Genomic DNA, 15,838 nt, shown 5'->3' on the forward strand with positions numbered 1-15,838 from the left:
GTCTGGCCCGCAGGCCGGGGGTTGCCGATCCCTGCTCTATCACATTGTCTGATGGGCCTCATTACTCTGAAGCAGGCCTGCATATACTGTGACCCACCAAACTGGGTTTAGTCCCAACAGCTAAAGAGTAACCTGTGACCTGCCAGGGGCTGGCCAGCTCCCTGCTGTGGCAGTGCCAGTCAATAAACAACAGGAAATGCCACATTTCCCTCTGAGTAGCAGCCAGTGATGCTGTGAGCCACCACAAATGTCTCGTGGGATGCATTTGGCTTGATAAATGATAAATTGTGCAGGCTTGCTGTAATAGAGGGATGGGCAACTTGTGTCCTACAGATGTTGCTGAATTACAACTCTCATAATCCCTTATCATTGCCTGTGTTGGCTAGGGAAGAAGGATGCTATGGTCCAACAATATCAGGAGGGCTACAGGTCACATAGCTCTGATCTAAAGCTACAAAATATGGCAAATGATTGACTAGTTACACAGTCTCACCCAACAAACATTACCTCCCAGTATTTTCTTCTTCAGTTATGTTATCCTTACCTTTCAATTTAGCACGAACAATATTTGCTGTTTTCCTGATTTCTTTGTTCAGTTCTTCAAGTTCTTCCTTTATTTCTTAAACAAAAGGATTTTGAAGAATAATAATATATAGTTGGGTAAGTACAGAAGGTCCAGGGACCAACCTTCACACAGACTGCCAAAACTGCTGAAGGAATTAAACTAAACAAAACAAGAAGTGTTTGAAAATCCACTTCTAATTTTGAAAAAAATGAGTAATTATTAAACCCTTTGGGTTCTAGTGATATTGTCCAAATCTAGACAGGTACAGTCTTATTTTGATTTAAATTGTTGTTGTTCAATGTTAAATATGCTCTTAAACTGTTTAAAGTACCCCTTACCATTTTAAATTTTTTAAATTTAAACTGATTTATGTATAAGTTGCCCTGAAACCTTGTAATGTGAGTACAAATATTTTTTAAAATAAATAATTTTTGAAACAGTGCAGGAAAACCTAGCAACTTTCTAAAAAGTTCGTTTTGTCTCTCCTGGTGCTTTCCATGACAATTTCAAAAGAAATGTAGGAGAAGTCAAGTGGAAGAAATAGTTTTTATAAAGCTGGAGTATGTATGAATGCACCTAAACACTAACCCTATGAGGACAAACTGGTCATGAGGCTTCAGGTCTCATGCAGACTACTCTGTCTCCAGTCTGAACCCATGTATACACCAAATAAAGATGGGAGAAAATTTGCTTTCCCATCTCCAAAGAGCAAGTCTGAAAGCATTATGCTACCTGAGGTAGAACAGCAAATCCCTATTCCCACATCAACCATGTCAAGGTATATATTATTCAAAGCCAGGGAAGTCATTTGAAACTTTAGACAGAAACTCCCTCTTCAAGGATCTCTTTCCAGAAGCCCTGGTGGCACAATGGTTAAATGCCTGTACTGCAGCGACTCACAAACCACAAATTTGTGAGTTCAATACCAGCCAGGGGCTCAGGGCTGACTCAGCCTGGCATACTTTTAAGGTCACTAAAATGAGTACCCAGCTTGTTGGGGGCAATTAGCTTACAGTTGTAAACCGCTTAGACTGCTTAGTGAAGTATGAAGCGGTATATAAATGAAGCTGCTATTGCTATTCCATTCCTACAAACAAAAACAACAAGAAAACCCCAACAACAGCAAATTAAATAAGGCTGGTTACAGACTGGCACTTGGGACGTCCGCAGGACGTCCCATTTTAAAAAAGGGGCGTCTCTTCTAGACGCCCCTGGGTCTAATACGGACTCTGTCTGTACAATATGGTGCCGGCCATTCCACACGGCCGGCGCCATCTTTACATATCAGACGCTGTGCGTCCGAACGTGTCGCAGTGCCTGTGACGTCGTGAATGCGCCCCTGGCGCCTCGCGACGTCACAGAGGCGCCACAGAAAGAAGCTCCATTTTGGAGCTTCTTTTTTGCTCTGTAAGGGAGCCGCGCAGTGTGGCTGCGACGGCTCCCTTACAGAGCAAACGGCGGCGGCAGACCGCCTCAAAGCGGCGGTCTATAACCCGCCTAAGATAACAATTTGCTGCTCATTCATTATCAGGGTGACCAGATGCTGTCCTTTTCCAGGACGTGCCCTACGTTTCAACCTTCTGTCCAGGAAGAATTTCAAAATGTCCTCTATTCTGAGCATGACTAAGAAGCATGAATATATATTTATAATTTGTTTTTAGCTTTTATTTTGTAATGCCCTACATTTTTCTTGAATGCCCTAAATTCTGCAGTGTCTTGTCCTCCTTTGTGGTTAGGACATCTGGTCACCCTGCTCATGACACACAGTATCTTCTGCTTGAGATGGCCGTCTCACTCTACCTCATGGTAGGGCCAGAAAGAAAATGCAGTTCTATCTCCCTGTTGTGCTGCAACTGCATTGCTGATGGGAAATACACACAGCCTTCTGATGCCCTCTAAGCAGGGGGTGAAAGACTGCTGGAGCGCACAGAAGCCCAGGAGGCTCACCTGTCCAGAGCAGGTGATACTGTTGAGATTATGTAACTTGAATAGATGGTGTATCTCAGTTTGCTCTATTTCTATTACCTCACACCCCCCTCCCTTTTCTGTTCTCTGTATCAGCTAAGACTGCAGATAGGAGTTGGCTCCAACTGTAATCTCTGTCCAACACCCAGAGAAAAAAAAATGTGGAGCTTTATAAGTGATAAATAATCATTTCAGCTTCTATCATAAACTCTTCCCAATCCAATCAGGTTTAGCAGACAAAATATACCGATCAATTTACACTCCACAAAAATCAGTTTCAATTTTTAAAAGCATTTCTTGTAAAACAATGCTTTATATATTTGAGGCTTATCTGCTGGATCATTGTTGCCCACCCCGCGCCACCTCCAGCCAAACAACCGTACCAAGCACAGCTCCGTATTCCTCTAGAGAATACTGTATACTGTATTTAGTTCACTCTATACATGCATCCAAGATCAGAGGGCTAAAATTAGCTCATGATCGCAACCTTGTCTAAAGAAAACAAATGCCTTGTGCACATTGTGCAGCCCAGTTAAACAAAATTACTGATTTTTTAAAAAAAAATCAATTTCCATCCTGTTCCTAAACATATTTACTTGGAAGTAAGCCACACTGGTTTCATCAGAACACATTTGCAGCATGAGACCCACTGACTGTTGATGAAACTGAAATTGTTTTAATGAGGTATTCCATTGAGAAATGGGACCAGGTCACCACTATCTGCACACTGAAGTGCTACAGCCTAGCAACATCATCCCACTTCTGCAGAGTTTTTACATGGTTCTGATGTGTATAGAAGCAGACAAATTTGAAATGCATGTTTTTAAGAGTCACAAAAGGTGAATAGCTTACTGTCTTTAGGATGTGTGGCAGAAAGTATAATGCTGTGCTTCTTCTTCACTTCTTCCACAACATCTGCTATTTTGATTATGTACTTTCGGACTTCCTCAACCTTTAGCGTTTGTAGTGGATAAACAGACAGTGAGACAGAAAAGAAGAAATTAGCATTGGACTGAATAATGATAAGAGATATTTGCTTCTAATCTAAAGTCAACAATCCACTGTAAAAAGAACTTCTATATTTATATTTTATTATTATTATTTTATTTACTTACTTCCCACCTGTCTCCCAATACAGAGACTCAAGGTAGTCAACAGATTTAAAACAGTACACTTTTAAAAAAATACAAAAGCATTTAAAATATCAAGGTTAAAAAACAATTAAAATTAAATTTAACTTCAGTTTTAAAAGTTTAAACAATTGTGCATTAAAATATACTAAAATCTATATATACACCTTGACATCTGACTTGTACAGCATTTGAAAGCCTAACCTTAGTCAGTTTATAAAGTCTGACAGAACAAAAATGTTTTTACCTGCTGTGAAAAGGAGAGGGGGTTCCAGAGCCTGGGAGCAGCCACCATGAAGCCCCTCTCCCTTGTTCCTACTAAGAAAGCCAAAGAGGGTGGTGGGACAGAGAGAAGAGCCTCTCCAGATGATCTCAATGCTCTAGTGGGCTCATAAAGAAGGTCAGTTCTTCAAATAACCTGGACCTAAACCATATAGGACTTTATAGGTCAAACCAAGCACTTTGAATTGTGCCCAGAAACAGAAACACAGCCAATTGAGCTGTAGCAACAAGGGGCTTGTGTGCTCCCTGTTGCCAGCTCCAGTTAAAAACCTGTCTGAAGCTCTTTGGGCCAACCTCTGAGTTTCTGAGCACTTTTCATAGGCAGTCCCACATAGGGCACATTAACAAGGCGTAACCAAGGCATGTATCACTGTGGCCAGATCTGACTTTTCCAGGAATGGGTCCAGTATGTGCACTAACTTTAACTGTGCAAAAGCACTCTTAGTCACTGCTGAAACCTGGGCTTCCAGGTTCAGCGCTCAATCCAGGTGTACCCTCTAACTTTGAACCTGTGTTTTCAAGGGGAGTGTAACCCCATGAAAATTCCATAAGTAACATCTAATTCATGTCTTCAGTTAGTAAGGGATGAGAACCAATTAACATAACATTCTATGCAGCCTTGTCTAAGCTAAAATCTAACACTAACTTGGAAACATGGGCTATGTAAAGATGAACAGCATGGTTAAGCACAATCTTTCTGGTGCCCTGCTTCAGCCCCTCCTTCAGAATTAGACTGTTAGTTAAGTAGGTTGTAAGACTTTCTATTTCTCAGAAGCACTCATCAGAGAGGAAAAGAAAGAATTTTGTTTGTATGCTTAGACATTACAAACTAAGGCCCTATACAGACAGGCCAAAATAAAGCTGCTTCAGGTCACTTTGGAGGTATGCTGTTTAAATGACACATGCATCTTAAGAGGCCAGAAGCTGCGTCAAAACTGCATTCCAGTCCTTAGGACTGAGTGTGGCTTTGGTGCAGCTTCTGGCCTCTTAGGACACTTGCATAATTTAAACAGCATACCTCCAAAGTGACCTGAAGCAGCTTTATTTTGGCCTGTGTGTACTGGCCCTAAGTGTCATTATCACGGATTTGTCTGAGAATTGTGATCCCAAGGACATACAAAAAAGTTGGCTAAAACATTGATTCAATCCCTAAAATAATACAATCTCCAGGGCTGTGAGGGGCAGACAATTACTGTACAAGCAACAATGTACATGGGCTTTCACATTGTCCTACACTGCTGCCTCCGGATTCTCAAAGGCTATGCTAGTTAAACTCTATGTGGTTTCTACAACATTGGTAAGCCTTCAGGTATGACCTTGGTGGACTGTATGTCTCGTCTGAGAAAAGGAGAGAGATTCATTACAAGGATGGTCACCAGGTGACTAATCAGCCATAGGAATTGTACATGGAACAGCTGTAATCTACATTACTCAAGGGACTATCTGCATGAGTGAAACCACAGATCTTCAAGGCAAGTGTAGATAGCCCCTTATGGAGGAAGTACCAACCCAAGAGACAGGGCAATTATCAGGAATGGAACAGCTACTACTACTACTACTACACTTGGTTGCTTCTTGGTTGACTTTTGCACATATTTTACCTGTTGGAAGAAGTCTTCCATATAATGGCCATTTTCAACAACAACAGTAGCTTCTCCATCGTCGTTTTGGGTACGCTATAAAAATGAGAAGTATTTTGTCATGTGAGCATATCTCTTATAAGAACCAGATCTGTTTCCGTCTTGAGGCAGAAACGACATTTTATATAACCTAATATGTTTGAGCAAAGGAACAGGTCTTGTAATTGGCTATCAGATGTCTTTTATGATTTTATGCATTTTAATCTATGTTGTACCCTGCCTTGAGCCTTGGGGAGATGCAGATAAGAAATTATTTGTTGATTTATTTACGTCACTGTGAAATCAACCCGTTTCAATTAACAAAACTACATTCTGACATGCAAGTTTTAGATTGTAAGCCTGAGGGCAGGGAACCGTCCAATTAAAAATATTTATGTACAGCGCTGTGTAAATTTACAGCGCTTTATAAATAAAGGTTAATAATAATAATAATAATAATAATAAGTTTAATGGCCTGAATGTCAAATTGACTTGCACTTCAAAGTGAGTGGCAAAATTGTTCTCCCATTTTCTCTCCCTCAGGCCAAACCAGTGCACTTGCTCATAACTCACTGGAACTGGAACACAACTTCAGCACAACAAACAGAGGGTGGAAATATTTATACATTAAGAACTTTCCTATGCAGCCTTAAGAGAATTAACTTGTGAAATGTTTTTCCCTGCAATTAAAAACTTCCTAATTACGCAGCTAAGGCTGCAACCCCATAGACATTTACTAGCGAGAGCAAGTCTCACTGAAATCAGTGGGAGTTGAAAGCAAGCTTTGTCAAGGGACAGCGCTTAAAACTGCACTGCACAAAACAATTTCACATTTTATTTATCATTTATTTAAAGTTATTTAAAGTATTCCTATATTGCTTTTCTGACATTCTTAAAACTGAAATCCCATAAAATGGACAAACCAATTTAAAACCATTTTGAAAACGAATTTAAAAACATTTGCTACATTAAAGAGATTAAAAAGTAACTAAAAAGCCATTTATAAAAAGGTTTTTAAAAGCCAAAGGTCTTTTGGAACAACATAGGGCCCAAACAGACAGGCCATAATTAAGCTGCTTTGGGTCACTTTGGAGGTATACTGTTTAAATGCTGCATGCGTCCTAAGAGGCCGGAAGCCGTGCCAAAACTACGCTATAGACCTAAGTGTCATTTAAACAGCATACCTCCAAAGTGACCCAAAGCAGCTTTATTTTGGCCTGTCAATTTGGGTCCATAGTTTCAACTTCCCACCTCTACAAGGATGGAGCCAGCCTCATCTCCCATAGGAGAAATTTCTGTAACTGCAGTGCTGCAACAGAGAATGCTACTCTGCTACTCACCAACCTAGCCTCACAGGATGGTTGGGACACACAACATGGTCTCCACTGAAGATCTCAAATCCTGGGCAGGCTCATAAAGAGGAGACTGTTGTTCAGATATTCTGGGGCTTCGTTGGGGAAAAAATAGCATCTTGAATTCATTTTGGAAACCAACTGGAAACCAGTGTAGTTGGTTCAAGATCAGTGACAATGTACATTCAATTCAGCAAACAGGAAACCTGAACGCCAGTGAAAATACCTCTAGCTGTTCTTCACAGTGATCCGTGAATCGTTAATGCCCAGTTATTGCCACACCGTGTGAAAGTAAGTGTTGCAATTTCGCCATTGTATCATCTTTGCTAAATAATGTAAGAATAGCATTTTTAAAGTGTAAATAACCCTCGCGTGATAATCTCCCAAGTCCCCCAGAGAAGCCTTTCTTTGAAGCAGGAAATGAATCCTGGAAAATGATCTTGAAATAATATCTGTTTTGTTAAGGAAAAAAAGCACCCCCCCCCCCAAAAGCCCAGGAAGGCCCTGAAGCATGGTAAAAATGCCCCTAATGCTTCCTAGAAGCATTTGGGGGCAAAAAGAACTTTTGTATTTTTCTGTGGAGATAGAGGTAGGAGTGGTGCGGCCTTCCAAGGTCTCCTGCATGACCAATATGGCCTCCTAGCTTTCACAGTTGCCCACTCCTTACTCTTATGGCATAGGAAACATAAATATATGTGTTTGAATGGGGTCAGATTTATTTATTTAAAATACAATCAGGATTTGTTGGTTTTTACGGATCATTATTTATTAAGTATTTTTTGTATTTATTGTATTTTTTTAAATGAGATTTTACACCTCTGACAGGTATATCTGTTTTACTGCTTTATTTGGTACAGTACCACACACACTAAAGGTGCTATAGACATACGTACGTACATACCACAGTGCTTTTCCAGGTCTCATCCAGAGGTTCTTCCAAACCACAGTCTTTTAATAAAGGACACCAGGAACCTGAATGAGGGCTTGGAAGCTACACTATGGACTTCCCTTCCAATTTAAGCACTGTGTCAAGCCAAAAATCACAAAGGAGTGACTCAACCACAGAAAGAAAAAGTGTTGGGTTTGAATCATGCGTATATGCTAATCTGGTAACCTTTAGGCAGACAAGTATATTTCGTGGGTAAGAATAACAGCATAGTTTGCATCCTGTTGTATTTATTAATGAAAACATTTACAATCCTGCTCTTCCATTGCAAAAGCACCATTCGAGGTAGCTTGCTTCATTAAAACAAGAAACCAAAGCATTGACACCAAAGCATAAGGCCATTACAACATTAAAACAGTCTGATAAAATAAGATGATCTTCAGCAGCTGGCAAACAAAATAGTGAGGGAAGAGAATCAAAAGCACTTTACAAGCCAAGACATTCCATTATCTGTGTGCCATCACTAGACAGGTCCTGTCTCTTGTGACGCTCAGATTTAGGTAGTGGACATGATGATATAGAGAAAAGGGAGTCCCTTAGGAGTATGAGCACCACCACGACTGTAGAATTCCTTCCCCAAAGGAAGTCAGGCTAGTTCTATCTCTGGTATTATTCCATCAGGCCTTTGGTTTTTAAAAAGCGGTTTTGAACTTTGAAAATTCTTTTTAAATAATGTTTTTGTATTTCTTATTGCACGTCTCTTCAGGGTCTCCCAATAGGCAGGGAAGCAATTTAAAAAGTTGTAAATAAAAATGTTGCCGTCCAGCTGCTGCTGGACTGTAATGCCCACTGCCCCTAGTCAGCATAGCCAACGGCAGGGAACATACAGGCCAACAACATCTGGAGGGAAACACGTTCCCCATCCCTGTTCTACGGTATCCTGGGCTAAGCAAACTAGGGCTTTAAAGGGGATCACCAACATTTTGTATTGTTCACTGATAGAGACTGGCAACCTGAGGAGCTACTGTGTTAGTGTAACACAATATCATATGCAAACATCCACCAATGTCCCTGCAGCAGCTTAAAGACAAGCTCTATATCAAACATGTTAGAATGATCAAACCTGGATGTAACTAAGGAGTGCTTTATCATGGTCAGGTGGTTTGACATCATCAAGGACATGATGCCCCAACCCCAACTGGATAAAGGCACCCTGGGCCATAGCAGCCACCTGGTTATCTAGGGGAAATGAATTAGAAAAATGTAGTTTGAATGCTTTAGTGCTACTTAGAACAGGGGTGGGGGATCTGTGAACTTCTAGATGTTGATGAATTTTTACTCCCATCATCCCTCACTGACCAGGCTGGCCAGGGGGTGATGGGAACTAAGGTCCAACCACAAGTTCTCCACACCAGTTCTAAAGCTTAACAAAAGCCACTGCAATTACACATTTCTGCACGCACGTTTTGACGGTTTTGTGCCATCACAGATCATTTTGCTTATAGTCCAACCTGCATCTCAGCCTCATGAGAAAATAAGTCTTCAGACTTTGTAAAAAAAAAATCTCATTTCCCTTCTTTAGAGTAAAATGAACTATTAGTTTTCTTCTCATGTTAGAACTCTTGATGTCAAGCAAAAGGCATCAACCCCCTTAATTTTTTCCTTTCCTTTTCAGTTTGTTACCTCAGGAAAAGATAAGCATAAGGGGAAGGAAATGCATATGTGTATCTCATACAGACACACAGTGCCAAAATACCCAGCTGCAAAATGGAAAGTGGAGGCATATATTGATTCCATTGTTCATACAGAATTTTCTAATGACAAAAATAAAAATAAAGGGAGGAATAATAATAATATATATTTATTTTTATCCCGCTTTTTGCCAAGCAATCAAAGCGGCATACAACAGACCAAAATATATTCATATATACACAGTACCCCCCCTTAAAACAAGATTAAACAGTATAAAACTAAAAACTAACATTTTAAATTCCAAACAATAACCATGGGCAGAGTTTGATAAATAGGGAAGTCTTATTCGTGGCTGAGTATTCTATTTCGGGAAGGCCTGCCGGAAGAGATCTGTCTTAATGGCTTTTTTTTAAGCTCTCTAGATTGGTAATTTGACGGATCTTGTCCAGAAGGCCATTCCATAAATTGGGAGCGGCTGCAGAAAATGTCCTCTGGGAGGTCATCGTCAATCTGGTCTTTAAGGGCTGTAGTAAAATCTTCCCAGAGAACTTGAGTGTACGGGACGGATTATATGGAAGGAGGCGATCCCTTAGATAGGTTGGGCCCAAGCCATGTAGGGCTTTAAAGGTGATAACCAACACCTTGTATGTGGCCAGAAACTGATAGGCAGCCAGTGGAGTGACTTCAATGTTGGTGTTATATGGTCACACCTTGCTGTTCCTGTGACCAATCTGGCTGCCATATTCTGTACCAACTGGAGTTTCCGGACTAGGCACAAGGGTAGAGCGCATTGCAAAAATCAAGTCTTGAGGTTACTAGTGCGTGTACTACGGTTTCAAGGTCACCCCGTTCCAGGAAAGGGCGCAGCTAGCGTATCAGCCATAGCTGATGACAGGCGCTCCTGACCATTGCATTCACCTGATTCCTCATCTGAAGCGACGGGTCAAGAAGCACACCCAGACTGTGAACACAGTTCTTCGAGAAGAGCATGAGCCCCTCTAGGACTGGAGGTTGCAGACCAATGCCTGGTGTGGGGGCCCCTACCATAATAATAATAATAATAATAATAATAATAAATGGAAGAATAATTTTTAACATAAAGGCTTAATCCTCTCACAAAGAGTAAATGAAACAATTAACCCATTTCTAAACTACAAGATTTCAGACAACATGGGGCCCAACAGGACTGCATCCTTACAAATCAAAACAGATACCTTGCACACAAAAAATGTAGTCACCCAGCTTCCTTCCTACCAGGCTATTTTTCTGTGTATAGCAACTTTATTTTCCCCCACCTCATGGAGGAATGTTCCATCAATTTTTATTTGGATCATCATCACTGCCACTTCCATTTCTATCAGCCATGGTTCAGGCCTCAGAGGGAGAGACGAATCGCTGGACTTATTCCCCTTCTCCACTGCCATTCCCTTCTCCTCTTGTGTCATTACTTTTTATATTGTAATCCTGAGGGCAGGGAACCATCTAATTAACCATTTGAGAGAGCCTTTGTGGCAGAAGAGCGGGATATAAATACTCTAAATAAATAAACAAATTATTAATGCAAATCTAGCCTGAACTTTCCCTAGAAGCTAAGATGGCTCAACTGAAACTGTCATTCTTTGGACACATCACAAGTAGACATGACTTAAGTGAGAAGGCAGTAGAAAAAGAAGAAGACCACATTCCAGATGGATGGACTCAATCACAGAAAGCACAGCCCCGAGTCTGCAAAACCTGAGCAGGGCTGCTGCTAACCTGGTGACTGGGACATCTCTGATTCACAGAGTCACCATAGGTTGAAGTCAATTTGATAGCAATTGATAACAACAACAAGGATGGGTGATGCCTGCCTTGAAAACAGTACATGTGAAAAAGAACTACAGATCTTAGTAGACCACAAATTACAAATTACTCAATTACAAATGACACAGCATCCAAAAAATCCAATGCAATTCTGGACAGCATCAACAGGAGAACAACGTCCCAATCAATGGAAATAGTAGTGCCATTCCATTCTGCTTTGGTCAGACCTCACATGAGTTACTGTGTCCAGTTCTGGGCACCACAATTCAAGGAGGATACTGATAAGTTGGAACATGTCCTAAGATGGGTAAGATGCTGAAGGGTCTGAAAACCAAGACTTATGCGGAAAACTTAGGGAGCTGGATGTGTTTAGGTTGAAGAAGAGAAGACTGAGAGGTGACATGATAGCTATCTTTAAATATCTGAAGAGAGGTCATGTAGAAGATGGAGCAAACTTGTTTTCTCCTGCTCCAGAGACTAGAACATAGAATCATAGAGCTGGAAGAGACCACAAAGGCCATCCAGTCCAACCCCATTCTGCCGTGCAAGAACTCTCAATCAAAGCATACCTGACATCCAGCCTCTGTTTAAAGGCCTCTAAGGAAGGAGACTCCACTACTCTCCAAGATTATATATTCCACTGTCAAACACTGTCAAACAGCAGGTGGAATCTCAAAGGATTCAACTATAAGAAAAGAAATTCCAACTAAAAAATTAGGAAGAACTTTTTACTATAAAAGCTGTTCGACAGTGGAAAAGATTGCCTTTGAGAGTGGTGGACTCTCTTTCTTTGTAGAGCACCTTTGGATGGACATCTTTCAGGAGTACTTTAGTTGTGTGTTTCTGTATGGCTGGGGTTGGATCAGATGGCCCTTGTGGACCATTCCAACTCTATGATTCTATGAAAACATTGATTATACTTTAGAAATAAAGCAACATTGTATAGATGCAAAGCACATAACCCTAAGGTAGAGACCACAACAACCAGGAAAAAGTACTAAGAACTTCATCAACATGTATTAATAGCAGTAAATGTGGACAAGTACTTTTAGCTGAAGTCCACTGACATACATGCTTTCATAATTTTAGATATTCACGCAACAATCACATGAAGTGGCTGTAACATCCCACCTATCCTCAAATGTTTCTATTCTTTAGGCTGACCTATCTTCAAAGCTCCAGGTCAGAGGTGATATGATAGCCCTGTTTAAATATTTGAAGGGATGTCATATTGAGGAGGGAGCAAGCTTGTTTTCTGCTGCTCCAGAGAACAGGACCCGGAGCAATGGATGCAAGCTCCAGGAAAAGAGATTCCACCTCAACATTAGGAGGAACTTCCTGACAATAAGGGCTGTTTGACAGTGGAACAAACTCCCTCGAAGTGTAGTGGAGTCTCCCTCCTTGGAAGTCTTTAAGCAGAGGATGGATGGCTATCTGTCGGGGATGCTTTGATTGAGATTTCCTGCAGGGCAAAATGGGGTTTGACTGGATGGCCCTTGTGGTCTCTTCCAACTCCACGACTCTATGATGCTAGGTCAGGAAACTGTTTAGAGTCACATGAACAGAGGGCTTTAAAACACGAAGAAGCTAAAAAGAGTGAGTCAATGAAAAACACTTTTGATCACCTTCCATCCTGAAACACCCCAAATAAAGAATATCAGATTGGATCCAGACTGTAGTCACAGTTTGAGAAGACCCACTGAAATCAATGTGATTTGAGAATAATTTAAATCCCAATAATTTCAATAAGCCTAGTCTACGTTTGGCTCAATCTGGATGCAATTCTTAATTTAGGTCACAAGTGTAAATGTGGATGTCTCCAGTAAAAAGACACACACACACACACACACACACACACACACACACACCCCTTGAGATGGGCATATGGGAAGAGGTTTCATCTTGCCCCCCACCCATGTTCTTTTGTTTGGCTACAAATGCCTAACACAGTGATATGCTGAAGTGTAGACTCTCATATTCTGGAGACAAACACAGCATTCCCTGGGGTCCTGAGCTGCCTGTCTGGCCTTCCTCTTTCCCCGTGACATTATTGTTAAGAGATTTTCCAGCTATTGTTTTTTCCCCTTTGTAAAAGACTGTTCTTCACCCCATGGCTCTTGCATTACTGACAATAACAGCTTTTAACTCTGATATACTGTTATTATGGTCCCTACTCTTGCATTTGGAATGTCTTTAAAATTCAATTTGACCCTCTGACTGAAAGAGCTTCCCCACCGTTGGGGTTTGTAGAGAAATTGGCCAGTTGATGCTCCCACATCTGCATCCAGCTGCTTGACAAAAACAGGTGGTCAGTTTCATCTTGCAAACGCCATCCTGCCGAGCAATCCTAAGGAAACCAATGTGGGTTTGGTTGCTTATGCAGGAAGCAACATGACCACTTTTGTTGGTTTTTGGGGGGCTCTGTGGCCGTGTTCTCAAAGAGTTTATACCTGACATTTCACCTGTATCTGGCATCTTCAGAGAATGCGGGCATGGAAGAGAGTGGGGTGTGTTGAGAGGGTCTTGACCTCGCCATTCGCCAACAGACCAACACAGAGATTAACATGTAAACCACTTCCTCTCAACCCAGGGTCACACAGTATATATATATATATATATATATATATACACACACACACACACACACACACACTCATCATATTTGCAGCTTTGATATTTGTGGATTTGATTATCCATGGATCTTATTAATATGCTCTCTCTAGGCAGATCTAGGGACCGAGGGGCAAAGTCTGACCCTGGGGGCCACAGTCCTGGGAAGAAGCCTCTGGTGGCCCAGTGTTTTCAGAGCTGGACTCTTGGGAGGCCAGGGTTTGAGTCCTCCTCTGCTTTTGCCGCTAAGTGACCTTGGGCCAGGAAGTCACACTCTCTCAGCCTCAGGGGGAGGCCATGGCAAAGTCCCTGGGATCCAAGCTGGCCAAGGGAAGCCCCTGGAAGCCCCCCCTCTCTTCCCTGGGGGCCCAGAGCCACAGCCCTCTCTATTCCCGCCCAGGGTTTCCCTTTCTTTCCAAAGCCCCACTGAGGCAGGGCGAAGAGGCCCCCTCACCGCTGCCAACTCCGCCAGGCGGTCCCTCATCCCAACGATGGCGAGCCCTTCCCGGGCGTTGCTCTTCTTCTCCTCCTCGGCTGGGATGCCAGGGCAACCGCCCCCAACTGCGCATGCGCCTCGCCTCCCTCTTTCCCGTTATAATCCAAACAGCTAAGGACCAGGGAGAAGCTGCTGATGAGGAGGACCAGGCGGGGGGCGGAGCCTGAGAGCGGCGTTGCTATGCTAGCGCGAGCGCACCCGCCCAAACGCGGGGGAGGAGCCCAGGAGCCGAGGGGGCGGGGCTGCGGGCCAAGAGTGGACGCCTCCCGCTGCCAATCAAGGAGGAAAACGAGGGAAGAAGCCAAGAGGCGGTCCCCTTTGGACCACAGTGCCCTTAGACTCCCACTCCAGCGTGGTCCTAAACTCTGGCCCTCCAGTTGTTTGGGACTTCAGCTCCCAGCATCCCAGACCATTGGCCAAGGTGGCCGAGGCTTCTGGGAGCTGAAGTCCAAACCATTGCTGGGTGGGAACAAGAGAGAGGGCCTTCCCAGGAGTGGCTCCCAAGCTCTGGAACTCCCTCCCCCGAGAGGCCCAGGAGGGCTGCAGCCCTGCTGTCCTTCCTCTGCAGCCAGGCCTTTTCAGCAGGTCTGGCTTATTAATGTTGGCCTATCCAGATTTGAAGGGTTTGCATTTCAACATGTTATCCTTTAATTTATAACTTGTTTTAATTCTTAAAATGGTTTAATTGTTTGTTTTTAAATTTTTTATTTATATGTTTTAATATTGTTGGACTGTTTGTAAATTGGGTCGTTTTCTATTGGGTTCTGGGCACCACAATTCAAAAGGGATGGTGGAAGTTGGAGCGTGTCCAAAGGGCAACGAAAATGGTGAATGGTCTGGAAACCATGCCCTATATAATTATTATTATTATTATTATTATTATTATTATTTATAGCCTGCTCTTCAGCCAAAAGACTATCAGAGCAGCTTACAAGGTTAAGAGGTGATATGAAAGCCCTGTTTAAATATTTGAAGGGATGTCATATTGAGGAGGCAGCAAGCTTGTTTTCTGCTGCTCTAGAGAACAGGACCCGAAACAATGGATGCAAGCTGCAGGAAAAGAGATTCCACCTCAACATTAGGAAGAACTTCCTGACAGTAAGGGCTGTTTGACAGTGGAACACACTCCTTCCTCGGAGTGTAGTGGAGTCTCCTTCCTTGGAGGTCTTTAAGCAGAGACTGGATGGCCATCTGTCAGGGATGCTTTGATTTGGATTTCCTGCATGGCAGAATGGGGTTGGCCTGGATGGCCCTTGCGGGCTCTTCCAACTCCACGATTCTATGATGCTATAACATTGTTTGCCACCTTGAGTCCCTGTATTTGGAGAACAGCAGGATATAATAATAATAATAAGAAGAAGAAGAAGAAGAAGAAGAGGGTTCTGGGAGTTGTAGTACCACCCAGTGCATCCCCTAGGGCTGTTGTCACCTAGTGTGA

At 42.4% G+C, this 15,838-nt stretch overlaps 1 protein-coding gene across 2 annotated transcripts in view; it reads right to left on the bottom strand.

Annotated features, from left to right (window-relative positions):
* STX2 (syntaxin 2) overlaps window positions 1-14,433 on the bottom strand; it is a 29,466-nt gene extending 15,033 nt beyond the window's left edge. For both annotated transcript variants that reach the window (XM_042441931.1, XM_042441930.1), the window contains exons 1-4: window positions 14,359-14,433; window positions 5,544-5,618; window positions 3,383-3,482; window positions 545-619 (exon numbers count right to left, since the gene is read on the bottom strand). In XM_042441931.1, the coding sequence (XP_042297865.1) occupies window positions 545-619; window positions 3,383-3,482; window positions 5,544-5,618; window positions 14,359-14,388 (280 nt within the window). In that variant the 5' untranslated portion in view covers window positions 14,389-14,433. The remainder of the gene's footprint in view (window positions 1-544; window positions 620-3,382; window positions 3,483-5,543; window positions 5,619-14,358) is intronic.
* Window positions 14,434-15,838: the final 1,405 nt, after the last annotated feature.

Source organism: Sceloporus undulatus, chromosome 10 (assembly GCF_019175285.1).
Source record: "Sceloporus undulatus isolate JIND9_A2432 ecotype Alabama chromosome 10, SceUnd_v1.1, whole genome shotgun sequence".
Classification (NCBI taxonomy): Eukaryota; Metazoa; Chordata; class Lepidosauria; order Squamata; family Phrynosomatidae; genus Sceloporus; species Sceloporus undulatus.